The sequence below is a fragment of the Ostrea edulis genome, chromosome 2 (assembly GCF_947568905.1).
Source record: "Ostrea edulis chromosome 2, xbOstEdul1.1, whole genome shotgun sequence".
Classification (NCBI taxonomy): Eukaryota; Metazoa; Mollusca; class Bivalvia; order Ostreida; family Ostreidae; genus Ostrea; species Ostrea edulis.
Window position 1 is genome coordinate 92,124,234 of NC_079165.1, and position 23,260 is coordinate 92,147,493.

The following is a 23,260-nucleotide window of genomic DNA, read 5'->3' on the forward strand; positions in this document are numbered from 1 at the left end:
CTCTGACTATGTATTTAGAAACAGTGGCTCATAAAAGGAAGAAAAAAACCCAAATAATTCAATGTATTTGAAAAGGGAGTAGTATTTTATGATCGTTTGAATGTTTTAGCAGACACAGATGAGGATTGGACTGCTCAAGTGTCTCAGTCCCGTGTGGCAGATCACACCTCTACTAAAGGGGACGTGGAAACTGAGTCCAAGAAGGACAAGGGTAAGACGTCAGCCTGTAGAGGGCGCTGTACGGTGTATTAGTGTGTACCTGCTGTACTTGGTGTTCATCATATACTGGCTTGTCTGTGTTTTCAATGTTTGTATCTTCATTGGTTTGCATGTGTGTAAAAATAGGTTTGTGTTCACATGAATATCTGCATCTTCATTTTCTTTCTGGCTGCATTGCTTGTAGGTATTTTTATTTTCACTGTATGCCATTTGGTGTATTTGTATTTCATTGAAATTTTTCCATATTGATGATGATATAGCAAATCTGATTGGTTAAAAAAAATTGATGATATTCAAATCAAGTTAAAAATTTACTATGTTATGCTACTGTTCAAAAGCATTGTTTTGAAATTTGCAACCGCATACTACATGATGCAGTTGTAACATTTTCATCAATTTATATGTATTATCTATGGATTAAAAAATCAAGTAAGGGAATTGAATAATTAAAGAAATGACTAACAGTTTTTCAGTTGATAAAATTTGGACAGAAAACTTATGCATCAAAGAGTTGTACACATTGATGTAATTTTGATGGTCACCTCAATCATCTGAAGAAAATAAATATTCATAAAGTAATTTCTGAAGTTTACATGAATGTATGTCACTATGATGTCCAAATGTGTGTTCACTTGTGTGCCTGTTTGTCATGGTTTTGTATGTTGACAAGAATATCTGTATCTCGTGTTTTCACATGTGTGTATATCACATCTGTGTTTTCACATGTGTGTATATCACATCTGTGTTTTCACATGCCTGTATATCACATCTGTGTTTTCACATGTGTGTATATCACATCTGTGTTTTCACATGCCTGTATATCACATCTGTGTTTTCACATGCCTGTATATCACATCTGTGTTTTCACATGTGTGTATATCACATCTGTGTTTTCACATGCCTGTATATCACATCTGTGTTTTCACATGCCTGTATATCACATCTGTGTTTTCACATGCATGTATATCACATCTGTGTTTTCACATGCCTGTATATCACATCTGTGTTTTCACATGTGTGTATATCACATCTGTGTTTTCACATGTGTGTATATCACATCTGTGTTTTCACATGCCTGTATATCACATCTGTGTTTTCACATGCCTGTATATCACATCTGTGTTTTCACATGCCTGTATATCACATCTGTGTTTTCACATGTGTGTATATCACATCTGTGTTTTCACATGTGTGTATATCACATCTGTGTTTTCACATGTGTGTATATCACATCTGTGTTTTCACATGCCTGTATATCACATCTGTGTTTTCACATGCCTGTATATCACATCTGTGTTTTCACATGTGTGTATATCACATCTGTGTTTTCACATGCCTGTATATCACATCTGTGTTTTCACATGTGTGTATATCACATCTGTGTTTTCACATGTGTGTATATCACATCTGTGTTTTCACATGCCTGTATATCACATCTGTGTTTTCACATGTGTGTATATCACATCTGTGTTTTCACATGCCTGTATATCACATCTGTGTTTTCACATGCCTGTATATCACATCTGTGTTTTCACATGTGTGTATATCACATCTGTGTTTTCACATGCCTGTATATCACATCTGTGTTTTCACATGCCTGTATATCACATCTGTGTTTTCACATGCCTGTATATCACATCTGTGTTTTCACATGCCTGTATATCACATCTGTGTTTTCACAATAATGTCAGTACTATTTCATTATCTCTATGTGTGTGTGTCTGTGATATATTTTTAGATGGGATATTTTTCTGCTACATCACTTATTAATTTCGTGGTGTCAGGGCTATTTTGGATTATTTTCTGGTATCATCTTTATTTCTCAGCATGCTCACAACATTCTCAGCTTCATAATTTAACACGAAAAACAGAAAATCCCATTTCTAAGGGGCAAGATCAAAAGATTGATGTCGGATAAAAATCTAAATTCAAACAGTTAGGGGGAGAGGGAGTAAAAACTCCGGTAAGTTTCTGTCATCCGACATTGATTACTCTTTAGTAGAAAAAGAAGAAAAAACAAGTGAGTGTTAAATCACATAATAATATTACATTTTAATGAACATTTAATAGTTTTAAAGTACACTTGCATTTGTGAAAAAACTGTAGAAAAGATATAAAGTGTTATTTATAATTGTATGTTTGTACTTGATAATTGATTAGTTTCAACATTTGTCATATTTAGTTTTAAAGGGGGGTAGGGGGGGGGGGGGGTCTTGATAAAAACTATGTGAATTTAGTTTTTTGTCAGACATTGAACTTTGATCTTGCCCCTAATGCCTTTTTCATATTTATATTCATAAAATATTTGGATTTTGGGTGGGGGCTCTTTTAAGAAGGAGGGAATTGCAATAATTTTTTTTTTTCAGAAATGCACTTTGATGTTCATTTCTGACATGTGTTGCATCATTTGACAAAGTGTTATACATATATGTTGAGATTTACCATTGCATGAAAATTTGAATTGTCATATATATCATAAAGCTTTCCTACGATCCTATTTATAGAATAAGACTTTGTTCTGGTGTAACTACTACCTGAACAACAACTGTGCATGTCTCTGAACATGAACATGTTGAATTTGTCCTGCTTTGATCATTAAGATTTTTTTCTTCAGAAATAGCTTGATGTTAATAAAGTCTGTGTGAAAAGAAGGCTTAATATGTTTGTAATGAATCAAGTTATAAATAGAATATGGCATAACAGTCTATGAATGGTGAATGGCACTGGATATGTTTTGGAAACTTCTGAAATTGTGCTTGCTCTGTATTAGGTAATAGGGTCTGCTTTAGAGTGAGCTATCGTTCATTATATACCTCTATCAAACAAAGAGCTCTCATGTTTTACAGGTGAAGTTTCCTCACATGTCAAGGGTTCCACAGAGAGCAGTGGTACTGGTGTTCACTCTATAAGAGAGAGTAAGCCCAACCGAACACACTGGAAGGGCAGTCAGACAAGTGTCAGGAGCTCCAAAAAAGGATGTAAGTCACCGACCAATCACAGGAGCTCTTTGTTTCAGGTTGTTGTAAATCACTGTTTTGATAGCATGAGTGTAGTTTGTGCTATTCATAATACAAATGGATTTTCAGTACAAATGCAGGACAGATCGCAAAGTGATCACTTATCGAGTGCAAGCAATCAGTCTTTGGAAATTGCTTGTAAGACAATACAAAGATTAAGCATGCTTAGGAAGTACAGCCAAACACCCTCAACTACTGAATCTAACCAGAGTTCTAATCGAACACAGCCTTCACGGAGAAGTAGCATGCAGGGCAGTCTGTGGGAAACAGAAAGTAAAAGTTTGAGTAGAAATCGCACATAGATTTTATGCGAGGGTACTCCGGATAGAACACAAAGAACTTCTAATTGATCTATGGACTTTTATCATTTAATTTGCATTATTGGTTTCAGCATCAGTTATTCATACTTTGTAGATTGTTTTTTATTTCTTTGATGTGGTGATAGCTTGATTTGTATTAGCAAGTATGTTTTTTTTAATTAAAATGACAGCATCTCAGGATAGTGATCAGGAAAGTGGAAGTCATAGAGGTATTTTTGTTGAAGGTTGATGGGAATCAAAACTGGCAGTGTTGATTGTTAATGTAACAAAGGGTCAAGGAAAACAAAACAGTACACTTATAACATGTATGAAGATCAAATCTGTGGTGGCAGAAACTGATGAAATGACACAGCGACTGTGTGAGATTGCATCAGTGTGTATAAGTAGCGCTTTAGGAGCATAACAAAACTTCCTTTTTAGGGAAGTTGTTGTGGCCGAGTGGACTTACCCACTGGTTTGACAGTCTTGCTAGGCGGTGGGTGCCGTAGGTCGCTGGTTCGACCCCGGGCTGGGGCAAAATTTTTCAGTACCTAGTTGTGATTATTTAGTGCTTTATATATTAATTAATTGATTATCACATGTATCATTTAGATCCTAGGGGTAAACGTAAGGTTGGGTGTTATAATTATTTGTTTTGCTTTATATATATATATACACATATGTAGGTTATGCATTATCAAAGTCACTCAGTAACTGCTTGAAGTATGTGTTCAGCATGCAATCAATCATTTCTATTTCAGTTATTTTGCAGTTGTATATTTAGTGGGATATAAATCAAACATCTTAATGAATTTGACTTACAATTTTGATTTTATTCATAATAGAAAACTGTAATTTTTTAATGAGTTTATTAGAACCAAAACAAAAATCATAAGTTGTTGGGTTTTATTTAGATGAATTCATGTTGTGTTAAACATATTTTGTTTGCTTTGCTTTGTGCTGATTTTATTTTAAAGCTTTTTTCCGTTACTTTTATAACTTAGCTGGTAGTATAGATGATGGATCAGTCAAGGGCAGTGTTATAATGGGTCCAGAAGGGGAGATAATTAATGTAGGTGGAACGATTAAACCACACCTCAGAGACATAGACATGGTTCAAGACGCCAACAAAGTGTTCGGAAAAGGTATTTTCGTACTGTTGAAATAAATGTGGATACATGATTAATTTAATAGAAATTGTTTTTAATGTATAGTGGGCAGGCGAAATATAAAGGATTTGTAAAAACAAAAGTCAGTGCTGTAAATTTACTTATATATTTCACAAGTCTTTATTTACATTATCATATCTTTTGAATTCATCAGCAAGACACCGTGCATTACTATGTATATAAACAATATTCCCTAGAAATTTATTTTTGCGGCAAGGAAATTTGAAGATTTCCAGGTTTTCAAGAATAAAAAGTGAAGATATTTCAACACACTGCATTTTCGGATATCTCTGTTTGGACAAACATTTTATTTTTTAATAACAGTCCTTGATATATAAGATGTCTGGATTTGGTTATTTCAGATCTGGCAAGTGATGACTCTGAAGCTGACGATCAGCCAGATGAGTGGAAGAAACATCGAACTTTACCGCCTGGAGCTCGCGATCAGATGAAAAATTTCGCTAACAAACGAGGTACATACATGTTTTATTACACTGTGATACGGACAAGCAAATTAGAATTTTATCGCCTGAGCAGTATTGTGTAATATATTATCTTATAGCCCATTGATAGGAACACAGATATGATTAATCACTGTGTACTGGATCTAGCAATGTATCTATGTTTGTAAAGGTGTATGTGAAGTTTAGGAATCCAGTATATAGATCCGGTAACTCATATTCATTTATCCCATTGACTGGGACATGAAATGGGTTCAAGATGCCTTAGATTTGTTTTAAAAGTCTTTGTGCAGCTGCTGTAATAGAATTTCATACATATGTTTGTCCAAGAGCGATTCATTCCAAATGCAATTGATTTATCCTTGCAAACAGTTACATCCTCAAATTTATCGATGACGGAGCCCCTGCGCCCGCCTCCCCATGGCGACCCATCCAGTGAGTGGTAACCTAGAGCATTAGCATGGCCAGCTCTCGGCTGTTTTCTGTATTACCGTATATATAATCCTTTCTTAGCGTGTAATCCGCTTTGCTGCATGAAAGCTGCCTGAATGTCTCTATGTTTTCTGCTCTGTGATTTGATATTGATTATGTTTCAGACCTCAATTTAAAATTGTTTGGTAGACTAGCACAACTCTGTGGTTTGTCGTTTTTATTAGGTTGTATTTTACAGGTGGAGTTTAGAATCAGGTGCAGAGATTGAATCTAACATAGAAGTGATTGAATACATAGTACTGATTCAGACTGATAATGTACAAGTAGTTTTTAGCTCACCTGAGCTATAAGCTCAAGTGAGCTTTTCTGATCACCTGTTATTCAGCATCTGTCCATCTGTTCATATACTTTACACATTTTAACTTCTTCTCCAGAACCACAGGGCCAATTTCAACCAAATTTGCCACTAAGCACCCTTGGTGAAGGGAATCAAAAATTGTTCACATAAAGGGTCACACCCTTTTCAAAGGGGAGATAATTAAGAATTTTGAAAACATGATTGCATCATTTACAATCCTTCTCAAGAACCAATGGACCAGAAAATACAAACATATGAGAAAGCTTCCACGATGAGTAGAGGTTCACAAATTCTCAAATCTAGGCCCCTGGGGATATGGTGGGGCCATAATAGGAGATCAAAGTTTTATATGGGAATAGATAGGAATAATCTTCTAAAGAGGGACATTAGGGCCATGATTAGTCATATCAATGTGCAAGCATCCTCAGGTAGTGCAGATTTCATTTTCTTCATATCATGGTCTGGGGAGTAGGGGGGATGGTAGGATGGGATTAAATGTATTTAAAATATGCAAGTATTCCAATGTAGTGCCAAATTGGAATGTTGAAATGACCATTTATGCTATATTTTGCTCACTTTGGTATTAGAATGAAGTGAAGTTATTAAGTACTGTATTTATTAAACTTGTGTAGTTTGTGAAAAACTTTGCATGTTATCTCATATGTTGAATACTGTAGATTCCTTATTATACGCGAGTGCTTAATATCGTGAAATTATTCATAGACTTCAAATGGTGAGATCATGAATTCTCAAGTGGATCAAGAGTTTTTAAATATAGTTTTAGCAATTTGATATTAGTTTCAGCAATATAATATTAGTTTCAGCAATATAATAATAGTTTTAGCAATATGATATTAGTTTCAGCAATATAATAATAGTTTTAGCAATATGATATTAGTTTCAGTTCAGCAATATGATATTAGTTTCAGCAATATGATATTAGTTTTAGCAATATGATATTAGTTTTAGCAATATGATATTAGGAGAAAGTAATTTTATTTCTTGAGTCGTGCCTCTTGTTAAATTCTGTGATAATAAATTCCTCAAATATGTTTCGGAATCTACAGTACTGCTCTTCATAGATATTGTTTTTCTTTTATAAATAGCTTTACATATATTTTTATATTGCTTTCTGCTGTTCATATATACTGTATTTTCATCTTTAGTTTTACAAGTGTAATCATATCTTTACAGATGTGTAGAGACTTGCTACTGCAAACAGTTATATGATTGTGCTACATGTATTATATGACTTTCATTTTAGATTTAAAAGTAAACTTGTGCAACATTCTTAATTTTGATTTGAGTTGTGTACATGCACTAGTATCAAGATTTTTGTAAGTTTTATTAAGTTTTGCTATTTTTTGGTAAACAAATTGTGGTGCATTGTTGTTGCTTGACTGTTGCTTTTATGGCTCTGTAGAGATTGATTATACCAGTGGGGACATAGACGCCACCTTGTCAATTAACTCCTGGAGCTATGCCCCCCGTGACCAGGATCCTGAACTGAATGATCTCAGAAAAACAAGTAGTTTGCAGAGTCTCCCCAATCTAGAAGGTAGAGAGTAACCCTTGGACAGCTTGTCTGTCAGTAGAACGCCACCTTTCTCTGTCTGGGTCTAGCACATCTTTTCTCTCTGAATCTAATTTCTGTTATGCACTGCTCACCCTGTGAGCGATCTCATTATTGAGAACATTTTTGTTACCTTCTTGATATCTCTTTTTGTCTTCTGTCTTTCAAAATTATTTTTTTTTAAAAAGGATAAAAAAGAGATTAACATTTTATACTCTTTTTTTCCTTTTCATACAAGATTTGATTGTGAAAATTGATTTAATATTTATTCTATTGTACACAATGACAGGATGTTATCAACAGGGACTTTCACTGCTGCATTTTCTCATGTTGCTTATTAGTAGTAATTTCAATTGCATGATTCTGAGGTAATGGTTTATAATTATCTATAATCTCCAATAAGCATATCAGCTGCATGGTACAATTATATTCTCCACTTCATGCTTCAATCCTCACATCCTATGCTTTATTTCAGTTGAGTTTTTAAAGGATTTAACCATTTTAAGTCGAGCAACAGAGAAAACTGAACCAGTTGAAGCTCAGGATGTGAACACTTCTGATGACTCTAACAATGCTGGAGGTCCAAGCTCCACCGCCCCAATGACAGATGTCGTCAGCTCCCTCCAGACCCCTTTTACCCAGTCCATAACCCCGGGAGGGAGAATCACCAGCATACTGGACACCCCCATGGGTCCTCAGGAAGACACAGTTATTGAAGAGTCAGAGAGAGAATCTCCTGAGCAGATCTCTGAAAAGGAAGAAGAGAATGAATTAGATGAGACAATTAAATCTAGAGCCAGTCAGGAATCTGTAAAGTCTCCCGTGAGAAAGGATTCGGTTATGTCTAAAGTATCGGTTGTTGATCCAGAGTTGAGCAAGTCTGCAGCTGGGAGCGGTAGTCAGTCTAAGTCTAGGACTCCCAGTGTGGATCTGTACAAAGGAACACTATTCCAACCGCTGGGTCGCAGAAGGTATAGTTTAGATCTCGGATTAAAAATGGTAAGGGGGCTCCCATCTGATACTGACAAGAGGCTTAGAGCATCAAGTGTTGACCTGAACAAGAATGTGGACCTGTCACTGGATGATTTGAAGAACAAGGATGATGAACAAAGTGACGAAGTCAACAAATCGAGGAGTGCAAGTTCACACGAAGAGAAACGGATGTATGCTTCAAGGGAGTCCATCTTAAGGAGTTTGTCCAAGCAGTCTATGAATCAGGAGGATATATTGTTTGAGGGTCCAGGGGAGAGTGAGATTTTGGAGGTGGTCTCTGAGAGGGAGAAGAAGTCCACAGTTACAGGTGAAGAAGAGTCTGTGTTAGCTGTGGAGGGGCAGGGCATACCTAGCCCCCCTTCTCCTACCTCAGATGAACAACCCCCCTCTGTTGAACAATCTCCCTCCTCCCCTGAATCTCCCAAACAATCGGAGCATGCAGAGGACACAACTGGTCGCCTCTCAGGTATAAAAGACCTCACAAGTAGTCTTTAACAGTTTACTACAACCTAATCCACACCAGAGGTCACAAGGTAGAGTGGTAGGCACAGCAGCTCGTTTTTGCCTCCAGTTTTTTTTAGTCCTCGTGCCACACAAAGTTTTGGATCCTCACACGATTTTCACGTGTGTTAGTTTTACTGCAGCAATTCCCCATCACTGATATTGTATTTTATGTTTTTTCCTTTGTCATTCACTTTTACATTCCAATTCTAACATATTGATGAATGATTTTTTTATCCACTCGCAAGAAAGTTACTGAGGATACTGTAACTTACCACCATGTGTGAGTGAGTGCATGCATGTGTGTGTGTCTGTGTGTCTGCGACCTTTTAGTCTAATACTTGCTATAGAGATACTATGTGGCCAAGCAACCAATTGCATTCTGACAGGTGAAATGATTAGGTTAGGAATAAGTTTGAAAAGCAAAACATAATGTTATGCATGACACATAAAATGAGAAAGTTGATCTTTCAGTCACAGAGATGTACGGTAGACAAAGGAAGAAACTTTCTGATTTTGAGGGTCAAAGTTCAAGATCAAAGTCTAAAATATGCTTGTCATAACAATGTTGCGGGCAACATGTAAGGCATAGCATATCACTATCCTACATGGTAATGTTGTGTTGAAGAGATGACATATAATTTTGATTCTCAAACTTAAAGTCAATGTCATTATTCAATGTGAGAGGGTAGGTAGGTGTTTGTAGGTTATGCACATTGCAATGGAATGCTTTCTTTCAGTGCCTTTATTCAGACTAAATTTACAAATTTAAGATGTTAATGTAGTTGGTATAAAGAAATATTTCTTGATTTTTTAAGAAGTGAGTAAGAAAATATTTTGATGTTAGAATATTTGACATTTATGCACTGTTTGATATGAGTGTAACTAGCGTATCACTGCATGTGTTTGCTGTTCTGTATAGTGGTTTGTGCATCAATATCATTACTTTGCCTCATTTCAATTAATAATATTTTATGTTGACTTTTGTCAAAGAATTCATGGATTAATTCATTTTATTTCAGATAATATTGGGAAAAATGGTTGAGATGAACTTTTTTAATATTCTATCATTACCGTTTACACCATTTACTCTTTTTCTTGTGCAGATCAATGGCTTACATGATCCTTATGCTCTTCAATATTAAAACATTCCTGTAACTTTGACAGATTCTGCAAATTCCAAAGTGTCTGAGAAGGAAATCATGGATGCCTTGGCAGACCACGCCCAGCAGATAGCTCAGAACGTGCTCAGTCGCAGTGTGTCAGGAAAAGATCTAGAGGAGGATGTCAGGGTAAGGGAGATAACTTGTACAGTTCAAATCCCAGTCAAGGGAGGCCAAGCACAGCGCTTCATGTTGTGAACTTTTTTCTCAACCTCAAAGGGTGAAAGTTTCTCTATTATCTCTCAAGTTTTTCAAGTTCAAACTATCTCTCAAAGTTTTGGAATCAAATATTCAGATAATTTATATATTCAATAGATTTGTTTTAAAAGTGTACATCAGGCTAAATTTATGAATGTCTTAAAAGAAGAATGAAATTTGCTGACTAATTTTTCAGATTAATTGAATGTGTTGCTTTTCTGTGATATATTCACCTATTGATAATATGCTTCATTCAGATGTGAGAAGATGCCTTTTATCTACAGGCTTTATTAACAGTTACTGTTGTATTCATTTCTCTCATCTCTGGTTTTTGATATGCTACAATCTTTGAATTGTCACTGACTCTGCCAGAATTTCCTCTGATTTGCATGACATGCAGACTAACCTTTTGGCCTCTTCTAGCGGGCAGCTAGGCTATGGATGGACACACACCCCCCACGGGATATTTCTAGGAGTCAGTCGGTTCAGGACAAGGTATTTATACACAAATAAATGCGCACTGGCTCAAAGGGATTACTTGGGTGTAGGAATCCATTTCTAATTATTTCAAAAGATCAAAATGATGTTGATATAATATTTGTATCATGTCACAGATGGAATGTTGTCCAAATAAACAGAATAAGTGTGACACACAGGGCTTGATAATACATGCAATTAAAAGTTTCCAGTTTCATTTAGTGTTGTCATATTTTGTATTTTATCAGATTATTTGACATAAAGAACATTTTAAAGACCAATTTAATAATGGGTAAAGGTTTTGTGCCTATTACATTAATTGAGAATTTGAATCTTTTTTTTTTTTTTTTACTTTTTCATGTTACCAGTTCATCTGTTCTTCATTCGTTTTTGTTTATTTTCTGTGAAAATACTTGTATTTCTGTTGTAAGACCTTGAACATTCAAAATGAAAAGTGTAGATTTTGATTTTGTCTCTTTTGTTTTGATATGTTTGATAAGATTTATGCTCTATTGTAATGTGTGTATAATTGAATAACAAATTCTAAAAATGCATTTGAACACTAATATAAATCTTAACAAGTCATTGGACATGTGTTGATCTTAAACAAAACAGAAAAATTCCATTTTTGCCTGTTTATTTTGCTTTGAAATGCTTATGAGATTGTATGAAATTTGAAGGTGTGTTTTTTATTGCTAATTGTAGTCTATTGTACAAAAGATAATGGCAGGGTAGTCAGTACTTTCAGTACTTTGAATGTTATCTGTAGTCTATTGTACAAGAGATAATGGCAGGGTAGTCAGTACTTTCAGTACTTTGATTGTTATCTGTAGTCTATTGTACAAGAGATAATGGCAGGGTAGTCAGTACTTTGATTGTTATCTGTAGTTTATTGTACAAGAGGTAATGGCAGGGTAGTCAGTATTTTCAGTACTTCGATTGTTATCTGTAGTCTGTTGTACAAGAGGTAATGGCAGGATAGTCAGTACTTTCAGTACTCCGATTGTTTTTTGTAGTCTATTGTACAAGAGATAATCGCAGGGCAGGAGAAGAGGAAGAGTGCTGGACCAACAGCAGGAGAATATAGAGAACTGATCAAGGCTAATCTCAAAACTGCTGGTGAGTATCGGGATCAGTGAGGTAAAATAAAATATAGAGAACTGATCAAGGTTAATCTCAAGACTGCTGGTGAGTATCCGGATCAGTGAGGTAAAATAAAATAATTATAGAGAACTGATCAAGGCTAATCTCAAGACCGCTTGTTAGTATCGGGATCAGTGAGGTAAAATAAAATATAGAGAACTGATCAAGGCTAATCTCAAGACCGCTTGTTAGTATCGGGATCAATGAGATAAAATAAAATATAGAGAACTGATCAAGGCTAATCTCAAGACCGCTTGTGAGTATCGGGATCAGTGAGATAAAATATAGAGAACTGATCAAGGTTAATCTCAAGACTGCTGATGAGTATCAGGATCAGTGAGGTAAAATAAAATATAGAGAACTGATCAAGGCTAATCTCAAGACTGCTGATGAGTATCGGGATCAGTGAGATAAAATATAGAGAACTGATCAAGGTTAATCTCAAGACTGCTGGTGAGTATCCGGATCAGTGAGGTAAAATAAAATATAGAGAACTGATCAAGGCTAATCTCAAGACCGCTGGTGAGTATCAGGATCAGTGAGGTAAAATAAAATATAGAGAACTGATCAAGGCTAATCTCAAAACTGCTTGTGAGTATCAGGGCCAGCGAGATAAAATAAAATATAGAGGATTTATCAAGGTTAATCTGAAGACGGTGTGAGTATCAAAGTTAGAAAGGTCAAATAAAGAATAGAGGACTCAAAAAGGATGAGCTCAAGATACATGTCATTGATTGTTTTATTTAAGGTAGCTCATTACACTAAAGCTTATACTCTTTATGACACTACATCACAAGATGGCAATTTAAATGTTTTGTGAAAGTATTTGTATCGATCGATTTGTTTGTCTAACATCGTAGCTCAGTGGTTAAAGCATTGGGCTGATGAACTGCAGATCTCGAGTTCAAATCCGCTAGAGTCTTCTGTTCATATGTGTTGAAATGATTTTTTTGAAAATAATGTTTTTATCCAAATTTGCTTATTTTCTGCCTTTTTTGGCATACACACTTATTATATATCATCATATCTTTTATGATTAAACCAATTCGTACTGATTTGAAAAACTATTTATAGGCGTAGTGAGCCACCTTAAGACCGAGTGCAAGATACATGTAATGAGCATTAAAAAGACTAAACTTGTACTTATTTCCTTGATCTGCCTTTCAGTGTCCAGCACGAGTGGGGAGAATGTCCCGGTGGACACAGAGGTCAGTCCGGAACTTCTAGACACACTGGCCAAGGAGGACATCGCTCCGGAGGATCTAGAAATCGTACAAGATGATGACGGGAAGAGTCTGATCCGCAGCAAAAGTCAGGTCTCCATGGCAATGGGTGGAGTCAAAGAAGGTCATATCTACGTACCAGTGGCTAAAAGTAAGCTAGTGTTGTCAGTCTAGATATCTAGTACAAATATCATGGCATGTTTGACTGATTTTCAGATAGTTGAAATAAATACTGCACATTTTCATGATTTCTCAAATTAATGAACATGTTTAATGATGTCTTTCAATTTTTTTACACAGTTAATAGAAAATTTTCAGAAGTTTTTTACATTTCAATCTTCCTTTTTAATTTAGTAGCAAACGCTTTTACTTTCCTTTATTTAATTTGCAAATCTTGATGTTTGGTAAAGGATCGAATGAATTAATAGATTAGATGTAATTGATTTGTAAATAATTTGCTTCATAATAGCTGTGGTATTTGGTAGTTTATTTGTAGTGAACAAGCTGTCTGTTATTAGTGTAATCTCAGTGTTACTGTCGAACAGGAGTTGTTGTAATTTTCATTTGTCTGCCAGGGATGTCTAGTGAAACTTCTCTATTCCATACATCAGGTCATTTTGGCACATTGAAAATGTTGGGTTTTTTTGGCAGGTAAAGGAACAATTTTTTCCATATTAATCAAAAATGCTAAAATTTCCATTAAATGAAAATTAGCCAAAAACTAAAGCTCCAACATTTCAAACTATTTTAACAAGAGAAATCTATAAAATATTCTTGAAGCCAAAATTACTTGATAGATGGTATACTTAGACTAGTTTGTGTTTAAGGTTGATCGATCCTCATGTGATGTCATAGGTTTTTGCAAAAATCTTAATAATTTAAACTTTGCACATGATATAAATATATCTTTCTGAGAAATTTTGTTCACTAGATGTAATAAAAAATCTGGTAAACTATTAATACTGAAAAAGTTCATTTTCCATCGATAATCAATTATTTATGATTAAAAAAATGTTGTCAAGGGCAATAACTCCTATGGTGGAATTTCCTCTACTGAATGTCTATTATATATTGGTTTCCCTAATATCCACTATTAATCTATACATATTTATGAATTAGAAACTGTTGATATTTAAATTTTGTCATTTCAACAAGTTTTTATCTATTTTTAATATTCTGTTTAATGAAAATGTGTGATTTTCTGATGTAGATGTATACTTCTGTTTTTGTATGTCTGGCATCTTTAAAAAGGTGGCAACATATATATTTTCTTTGATTATTAATTAAATTAAACTATACTGAGTGGAAATTAATAAAGTTTTTCCACTTTTAACCATTAATATTGATAAGTCACATGAGGATGGAGCTACCTTAACTTGGTGAGATGGTATATTTAAATTAGTTTGTGTTTAACTTGGTGAGACGGTATATTTAGATTAGTTTGTGTTTAATTTGGTGACTGGTTCTGCTGTATGGGTGTGGGTGTCGCTTGGTAACGCTGCTTAACACTATTGCTTTGCAGACGGGCAGAAGGGTCCTGCTACTAGCATTCCAGTGGATCGTCAATCTAATGCTGATATAGGAGAACTTGCTGTCATTCATTATTCTGGGGAGAAGGACTTGGTAAAGGAAAGTTCTGAAAAGACCCCCTCAGATCGGGGCAGTAAAACCAAGTCCCATCCCCCCTCAACTCTCGGAGAATCTATTGCAGAAGAGGATCAAATCCCAGATGATGCCTCAGAACCTAAGTCACATGTGTCATTTAAGGATGAAGTCGAGATAGAGGATGAGTTCCAGAAAGCCATTCAGGGATTGGAACAGGTTTGTGAACAGATGGCTCGGTGATAGATCATTCAAGGTGAAATAAACACAATGGAACACTGGGATCAGCCCTGAGATGGGTCTAGCTGGTTAATCAAAAACAGAATGGGACTCTGGGATCAGCCCTGAGATAGGTCTTGCTAGTTAATCAAAAACAGAATGGGACTCTGGGATCAGCCCTGAGATAGGTCCAGCTAGTTAATCAAAAACAGAATGGGACTCTGGGATCAGCCCTGAGATAGGTCTTGCTAGTTAATCAAAAACAGAATGGGACTCTGGGATCAGCCCTGAGATAGGTCCAGCTAGTTAATCAAAAACAGAATGGGACTCTGGGATCAGCCCTGAGATAGGTCTTGCTAGTTAATCAAAAACAGAATGGGACTCTGGGATCAGCCCTGAGATAGGTGCTGCTGGTTAATCAAAAACAGAATGGGACTCTGGGATCAGCCCTGAGATAGGTGCTGCTGGTTAATTAAAAACAAAAGGAGACTCTGGGATCAGCATAGCAATAAATAGAATTAAGTACATAATCTCCGTAATAAATCTCCAAGGTTGACACAAAAACATTAGCTCAGAGATAGGTTAACTAAAAACAGAGCAGAACATTTTTCGATTGGCCCAGCTCTCTTAGGTTATATGTTGGATTTTTAAATTTTGTCCAGCAATCATCATAAGATTTTTTAAAATGACAGTGAATTAAATATGTGCTAAAACATACAAAGTTGTGATGATTGTTGATATGAATTGTGAACCTGATTAATATGGGGAGCACATGCATTCCATACACCTATATTTTTATCATTGCATTGCTATGTAGAGTAAATTAAACATTAAAATGACATTTAGAATAGTTAAAGCTTGACTAATCTTTGTTTGTCCTGTACATAACTATAACATGGGGCAAGTTCAGTTAAACAGAATAGACATGGTTAAATGGGATATAGTAGGATCACTTAAAGGACACATCTCGTGTTTTCAAAGTATACAGAATTATATGCATTTTGTCTTCCTTATGCTTATAGAAATTAATTGTAATAGTTCGTTCGCTGAAGTATTGCGATAATTAGCCACAATACGGACTTAAATCTAAGCCCCGATTTAAAAAAGCCGAGTTAATTAGATAGGTAGTCACGTGATACAGTGACGTCATATGCGACCTTCGTCGATCAACTTGTTGTAAAAGTAGTGTTAGATATTTTTAAAAACTCGGGTTTTAGGGGCCTAATTTATTTACCATGGATAACATTATTTCGATGTCGACAAATTCCCCGAGTCTTATATCTTTTAGCCACCAGTGCATACAAATAGCGACCCAAATGTAGCGAGGAAAGCGAGTAAACTATGATATCTGCATAAATTTGCGAGTAAATAATGTTTACATCGGATCACTGTCTAATGCCATTTCTGTAAACAACTGTAATTAGCATTGTTGCTTTTTTAAAATAAACAGTGCAATTATTATTAAATTTATTTTTGGAGAAATTAGATAGGCCTAAATTATGATACGATTATGACAACTAGGCCTACTGTCACGGGTGCATTTCAAAGAAAAAAAATAATAATAATGATCAAACTTATTGTGAAAATCACAATACTTTTAAATTATTTTATTAAAACAATTTTATTAGGCCTAATCATTATTTTTTGTTATCAACACGTTGTTACTTAGGAAGTGGGAGCGCGGCGTGCTGTTGTTGTAAACACGTATGTGTTCCTTAAAAAAAATGAAAGCATTATAATTCAATTCAAAGTCGGGAAATATTATATTTTATTATTTATGATTGAAAGTTCAATTATCTTTTATCTTAAAATTTCTTTTTTAAAACTACCAGTTGGTAGACACTGCTAGCAAAGTTCTGCCTATATGTTGTTACAAGGTGAAGGTCAGTTGGTGCGAGTGTGTATTGAATTCGAGAGCAGAACGGAAAGCATATGCCGTAGGCCTATATGTAACAGTGTGTAGCTTCGATAGAACCATTTTCTCGCAGTTTATCTACGTCTTTGTCCAAGTGCTTGTTTGAAAAAGTACAGGGACAAATTCTACTGGGAGTTTTTATGGCAAAGTCGTTGTGCTGACAAAAAGTATCCACGTCTTGTCCCTCATACCTTCCTTCGAAAATTGGAAAAAACACAGTCCAAATCCTCTCTACTGACAGCAAGTACACCCTTAAACGGCACAAAACACCCTAATGCAGTGTTATTGACAAGCTGTTAATGTGATAATTGTTTGTTTGTCAATTAAATCTAATCTGTTTATGAAATGGCTATCAACTGTTTTCAAATATTCTCGCTCGAGGTCGCATATGACGTCACAGATAATGGCGCGTAAAATATCGAAGAAAATATGCATATCGCAAGATTTGAATTTCATCGCTTTCAAACTCGAAAACTACATAAACTGTTTCATTTAAAACACATGTAAAGTAGTTTTAGGCATGAAATGAATTAATTTTGCTGAAAAAATTAAAAAGTTTAAAAACATGCAATGTGTCCTTTAAATTGTATTGGATGCAGTGGGATCAGTCAAACAAAAGGGACATTCTGAGATTAGTTAGCACATGGGATCAGTTACACAGAATGAGATCCAGTACATAGGATTAGTTATACAGAATATACAGTACATAGGATTAGTTACACAGAATGAGACACAGTACATAGGATTAGTTATACAGAATGAGATACAGTACATGGGATCAGTTACACAGAATGAGATACAGTACATAGGATTAGTTATACAGAATATACAGTACATAGGATTAGTTACACAGAATGAGACACAGTACATGGGATTAGTTATACAGAATGAGATTCAGTACATGGGATTAGTTATACAGAATGAGATACAGTACATGGGATTAGTTACACAGAATGAGGTACAGTACATGGGATTAGTTACACAGAATGAGGTACAGTACATGGGATTAGTTACACAGAATGAGATACAGTACATGGGATTAGTTATACAGAATATACAGTACATGGGATTAGTTATACAGAATATACAGTACATAGGATTAATTACACAGAATGGGATACAGTACATGGGATTAGTTACACAGAATATACAGTACATGGGATTAGTTACACAGAATGGGATACAGTACATGGGATTAGTTACACAGAATGAGATACAGTACATGGGATTAGTTATACAGAATGAGATACAGTACATGGGATTAGTTATACAGAATATACAGTACATAGGATTAGTTACACAGAATGGGATACAGTACATGGGATTAGTTATACAGAATATACAGTACATAGGATTAGTTACACAGAATGGGATACAGTACATGGGATTAGTTACACAGAATGAGATACAGTACATGGGATTAGTTATACAGAATATACAGTACATGGGATTAGTTATACAGAATGGAATACAGTACATGGGATTAGTTATACAGAATGAGATACAGTACATGGGATTAGTTATACAGAATGAGATACAGTACATGGGATTAGTTAGATAGAATGAGATACAGTACATGGGATTAGTTATACAGAATGGAATACAGTACATGGGATTAGTTACACAATGAGATTCAGTACATGGGATTAGTTATACAGAATGAGATACAGTACATGGGATTAGTTATACAGAATGAGATACAGTACATGGGATTAGTTACACAGAATGAGATACAGTACATGGGATTAGTTATACAGAATGGGATACAGTACATGGGATTAGTTATACAGAATATACAGTACATGGGATTAGTTACACAGAATGAGATACAGTACATGGGATTAATTACACAGAATATACAGTACATGGGATTAGTTACACAGAATGGGATACAGTACATGGGATTAGTTATACAGAATATACAGTACATAGGATTAGTTACACAGAATGGGATACAGTACATGGTATTAGTTATACAGAATATACAGTACATAGGATTAGTTACACAGAATGGGATACAGTACATGGGATTAGTTACACAGAATGAGATACAGTACATGGGATTAGTTATACAGAATGGGATACAGTACATGGGATTAGTTATACAGAATATACAGTACATGGGATTAGTTATACAGAATGAGATACAGTACATGGGATTAGTTACACAGAATGAGATACAGTACATGGGATTAGTTATACAGAATGAGATTCAGTACATAGGATTAGTTATACAGAATATACAGTACATGGGATTAGTTACACAGAATGGGATACAGTACATAGGATTAGTTACACAGAATGGGATACAGTACATAGGATTAGTTACACAGAATGAGATACAGTACATAGGATTAGTTATACAGAATGGGATACAGTACATAGGATTAGTTACACAGAATGAGACACAGTACATGGGATTAGTTATACAGAATGAGATACAGTACATGGGATTAGTTACACAGAATGAGATACAGTACATGGGATTAGTTATACAGAATATACAGTACATAGGATTAGTTACACAGAATGGGATACAGTACATAGGATTAGTTACACAGAATGGGATACAGTACATGGGATTAGTTACACAGAATGGGATACAGTACATGGGATTAGTTATACAGAATATACAGTACATAGGATTAGTTACACAGAATGGGATACAGTACATGGGATAAGTTACACAGAATGAGATACAGTACATGGGATTAGTTACACAGAATGGGATACAATGTTATAGAGATTGATAGAGAGACAACTAGTGATCATCTAACAGCATGTGCATTGCCATGCTTGTTAAGAAATGATTTTTTAAAGTATATTTCAGAGTGAATTGTGCATTAGAATGGTAAATAAAGGTAGAAAAACAACCAAACAAACCCAATCGTATGTACATATATCACCTCTGACATTTACAAATTTAGAAATCGGACAAGCAGAGCGTGAAAAGTGCAAAGACAGAATCTGACGGAAAGAAAAGTAAAGTTTCCGTGGACAAGTCCACAACACCGATTAAGAAAAAGGAGGAGTTTATTGTAGGTATGTACTGGAGAAACTGGGTGCTTGATAGTAAATTAACACATAGAAACTAACTTGTGAATGTGATACAAAATGCAATATCCATGAATGGAAGTTTGTAAAATATTTTGGTATCGTAAATCCGATTCTTGTTACTATTTTTGTTACAGAAGAAGAATGTAAACTGTACATGTATCATTAGATACATAGTTATCTAGTGACCGAGAGTGGGATGAAACTTAGATTTCATACCTCGTGAAGTGAAGCCGAGGTATAGGACTATACTTAGTGTGTAGATTTCATACCTCGGAAGTGAAGCCGAGGTACAGGACTATACTTAGTCTGTAGATTTCATACCTCGTGAAGTGAAGCCGAGGTATAGGACTATACTTAGTCTGTAGATTTCATACCTCGTGAAGTGAAGCCGAGGTACAGGACTATACTTAGTCTGTAGATTTCATGTCTCATGAACTGAAGCTGAGGTACAGGACTATACTTAGTCTGTAGATTTCATACCTCGTGAAGTGAAGCCGAGGTACAGGACTATACTTAGTCTGTAGATTTCATACCTCGTGAAGTGAAGCCGAGGTACAGGACTATACTTAGTCTGTAGATTTCATACCTCGTGAAGTGAAACCGAGGTACAGGACTATACTTAGTCTGTAGATTTCATACCTCGTGAAGTGAAGCCAAGGTACAGGACTATACTTAGTCTGTAGATTTCATATCTCATGAAGTGAAGCTGAGGTACAGGACTATACTTAGTCTGTAGATTTCATATTTCATGAAGTGAAGCCGAGGTACAGGACTATACTTAGTCTGTAGATTTCATACCTCGTGAAGTGAAACCGAGGTACAGGACTATACTTAGTGTGTAGATTTCATACCTCGTGAAGTGAAGCCGAGGTACAGGACTATACTTAGTCTGTAGATTTCATACCTCGTGAAGTGAAACCGAGGTATAGGACTATACTTAGTCTGTAGATTTCATACCTCGTGAAGTGAAGCCGAGGTACAGGACTATACTTAGTCTGTAGATTTCATACCTCGTGAAGTGAAGCCGAGGTATAGGACTATACTTAGTCTGTAGATTTCATTCCTTGTGAAGTGAAGCCGAGGTATAGGACTATACATAGTCTGTAGATTTCATACCTCGTGAAGCCGAGGTACAGGACTATACTTAGTCTGTAGATTTCATACCTCGTGAAGTGAAGCCGAGGTACAGGACTATACTTAGTGTGTAGATTTCATACCTCGTGAAGTGAAGCCGAGGTACAGGACTATACTTAGTCTGTAGATTTCATTCCTCGTGAAGTGAAGCTGAGGTACAGGACTATACTTAGTCTGTAGATTTCATACCTCGTGAAGTGAAGCCGAGGTATAGGACTATATTTAGTAGATTTCATACCTGGTGATGCGAGTTGGGATATGAAACCAAGTGACTATGTATCAACCCACACCTGGTCACTAGATGACCATGTAACAAATTTACCCCACTAATGACATTTATTGTGTAGAAGCAATGTTAGACTTACATTTTAACACTGATATTGTATGTTCAACAACTCTATGAACTGAAAAATTGTACACATCTAATCAACTGGCTTGTGCATCAATTATTGGATTTATTTTTTCCATGGAGTGGAGATTAATCTAGGAGTAGACTAATAGAATCCTTCATTATTACGAGTGTGGGATAGGGAAATTCCACCGAGGGGACAAGATTCGCAGTCTAGGACGAGGCTTTGCTGAGTGCTCAGACAGTGAATCTTGTTCCAGTGGTGGAATTTCCCTATCCTACACGAGTAAATAATGAAGGATTATTTTTCTCACATTTTACCTACAGTTTAGTGCATAGATTTAGGAGCATTGAGAAAATTCTAAATTATCAAAATCCTCATTGGAACTCCAATACAAAAACTAATTAGATAGGCAGAAAGAACATACCCGAAAATGATTTACACTATAAATGTAAACTAAAAAGCCCAAGGTTGTCCACCAGAAAGCTATACTACATTAAAATTTAAAGAAAACAATGCAAAATAAAATCTCACATGGCTGTCTCACATGGGTAAAGTCGATCTCACACTGTTGATAATGTGAGATAGAAAAATCTCACATGGCTGTCTCACATGGGTAAAGTCGATCTCATACTGGTGATAATGTGAGAAAGTATTATCTCAATCTTCTCACTGCGAAGCAAACTGTGTAATCGTCGTAAAAGATAACTTAACAATGACCATATATAGATTATAAAGCTGACTGGTATAAGTTATAATAAGTAAGTCAATTGCAGTTACTGATTTTGTTAATCATTAGTCAGAAGTGGGGTAATTAAATTTCTGACCATATATACATGTTTGTTTTTCAGCTTAATTAGATTATTTTAGTCAGTTTCTTAGTAAATTACCATATATTAAGTGGAATTTTTAGCGAGACACTTTAGTGATTTTTCAAAAAAATATATAATATTTAGTGAGAGCTAATTTTAGTGACTTTATAATTCCAAGAAAGATAACTATTACTTCTGATATAGAATAAATTGTTAGCAATATTCAATTTTAGCAATCTCATCACACTCGCTATTAATGCCAAAATTAAATCCTTGTTAAAAATTCTACTTATTTGGTATATATTAGATATGTTTATATGACTAGATGATGTGATATTTTGATATCATTGATACCCACCCAACAGTAGAATTTCACTTGATGTATTGATTTTAAATGTGTTTCTATATTGTGTTGATGATGTTTCCCAGGCAAGGTTGACACAAAAGATGACATAAAGGCCCTGTACGGTCAACCTGACCCCCCTCCCAAGGAGCCGTCACCTCCAACCATGGGTGAGAATCAGAGCGTGGGACTAACCCTCCACTGTGTAATGTCTCGCTGCCACATAACAACCCTAACTCCGTTTTTATAGACCGTTGCTTTCTCTGCTTATAACTCAGGTTATTTTGTACTGTGAATTGTATTGTACACGAACATTTTATTTCCAAATTACAGGAACTTATAATCATTAGTTTCAGAGATAGTTTCTTAATTCAAACTTCTGTTTGCTGATATTTATTCATATATTACTTCACAACTATTCAGGAATTCATAGGAGTTAAATTGCAAAACGACCAATCTGATTCTTTCTGATATGTAAAGTTGCTAAATATATATTACAATGAAAAATCCACACACCTAGTTATCCAGGTTAAATCTCAGAATCGTCATTTCATGTTGCGGAGGGTTAAAGATGAACACCAGAAGATAATTTATTGTTTCTT

General features: G+C 35.3%; 1 protein-coding gene across 48 annotated transcripts in view; it reads left to right on the forward strand.

The window, feature by feature from the left end:
- LOC125679245 (titin homolog) overlaps window positions 1-23,260 on the forward strand; it is a 62,675-nt gene that overhangs the window by 23,915 nt on the left and 15,500 nt on the right. For 13 of the 48 annotated variants that reach the window (XM_048918295.2, XM_048918306.2, XM_048918299.2 and 10 more), the window contains 14 exons: window positions 110-211; window positions 3,066-3,197; window positions 3,306-3,509; window positions 4,540-4,680; window positions 5,067-5,177; window positions 5,538-5,600; window positions 7,379-7,513; window positions 10,190-10,314; window positions 10,807-10,878; window positions 11,877-11,979; window positions 13,171-13,377; window positions 14,749-15,047; window positions 19,890-20,004; window positions 22,745-22,828. In XM_048918295.2, coding sequence (XP_048774252.2) covers window positions 110-211; window positions 3,066-3,197; window positions 3,306-3,509; window positions 4,540-4,680; window positions 5,067-5,177; window positions 5,538-5,600; window positions 7,379-7,513; window positions 10,190-10,314; window positions 10,807-10,878; window positions 11,877-11,979; window positions 13,171-13,377; window positions 14,749-15,047; window positions 19,890-20,004; window positions 22,745-22,828 — 1,893 coding nt within the window. The remainder of the gene's footprint in view (window positions 1-109; window positions 212-3,065; window positions 3,198-3,305; window positions 3,510-4,539; window positions 4,681-5,066; window positions 5,178-5,537; window positions 5,601-7,378; window positions 7,514-10,189; window positions 10,315-10,806; window positions 10,879-11,876; window positions 11,980-13,170; window positions 13,378-14,748; window positions 15,048-19,889; window positions 20,005-22,744; window positions 22,829-23,260) is intronic. The other 35 variants (XM_056155491.1, XM_056155497.1, XM_056155493.1 and 32 more) reach the window with 22 other exon arrangements.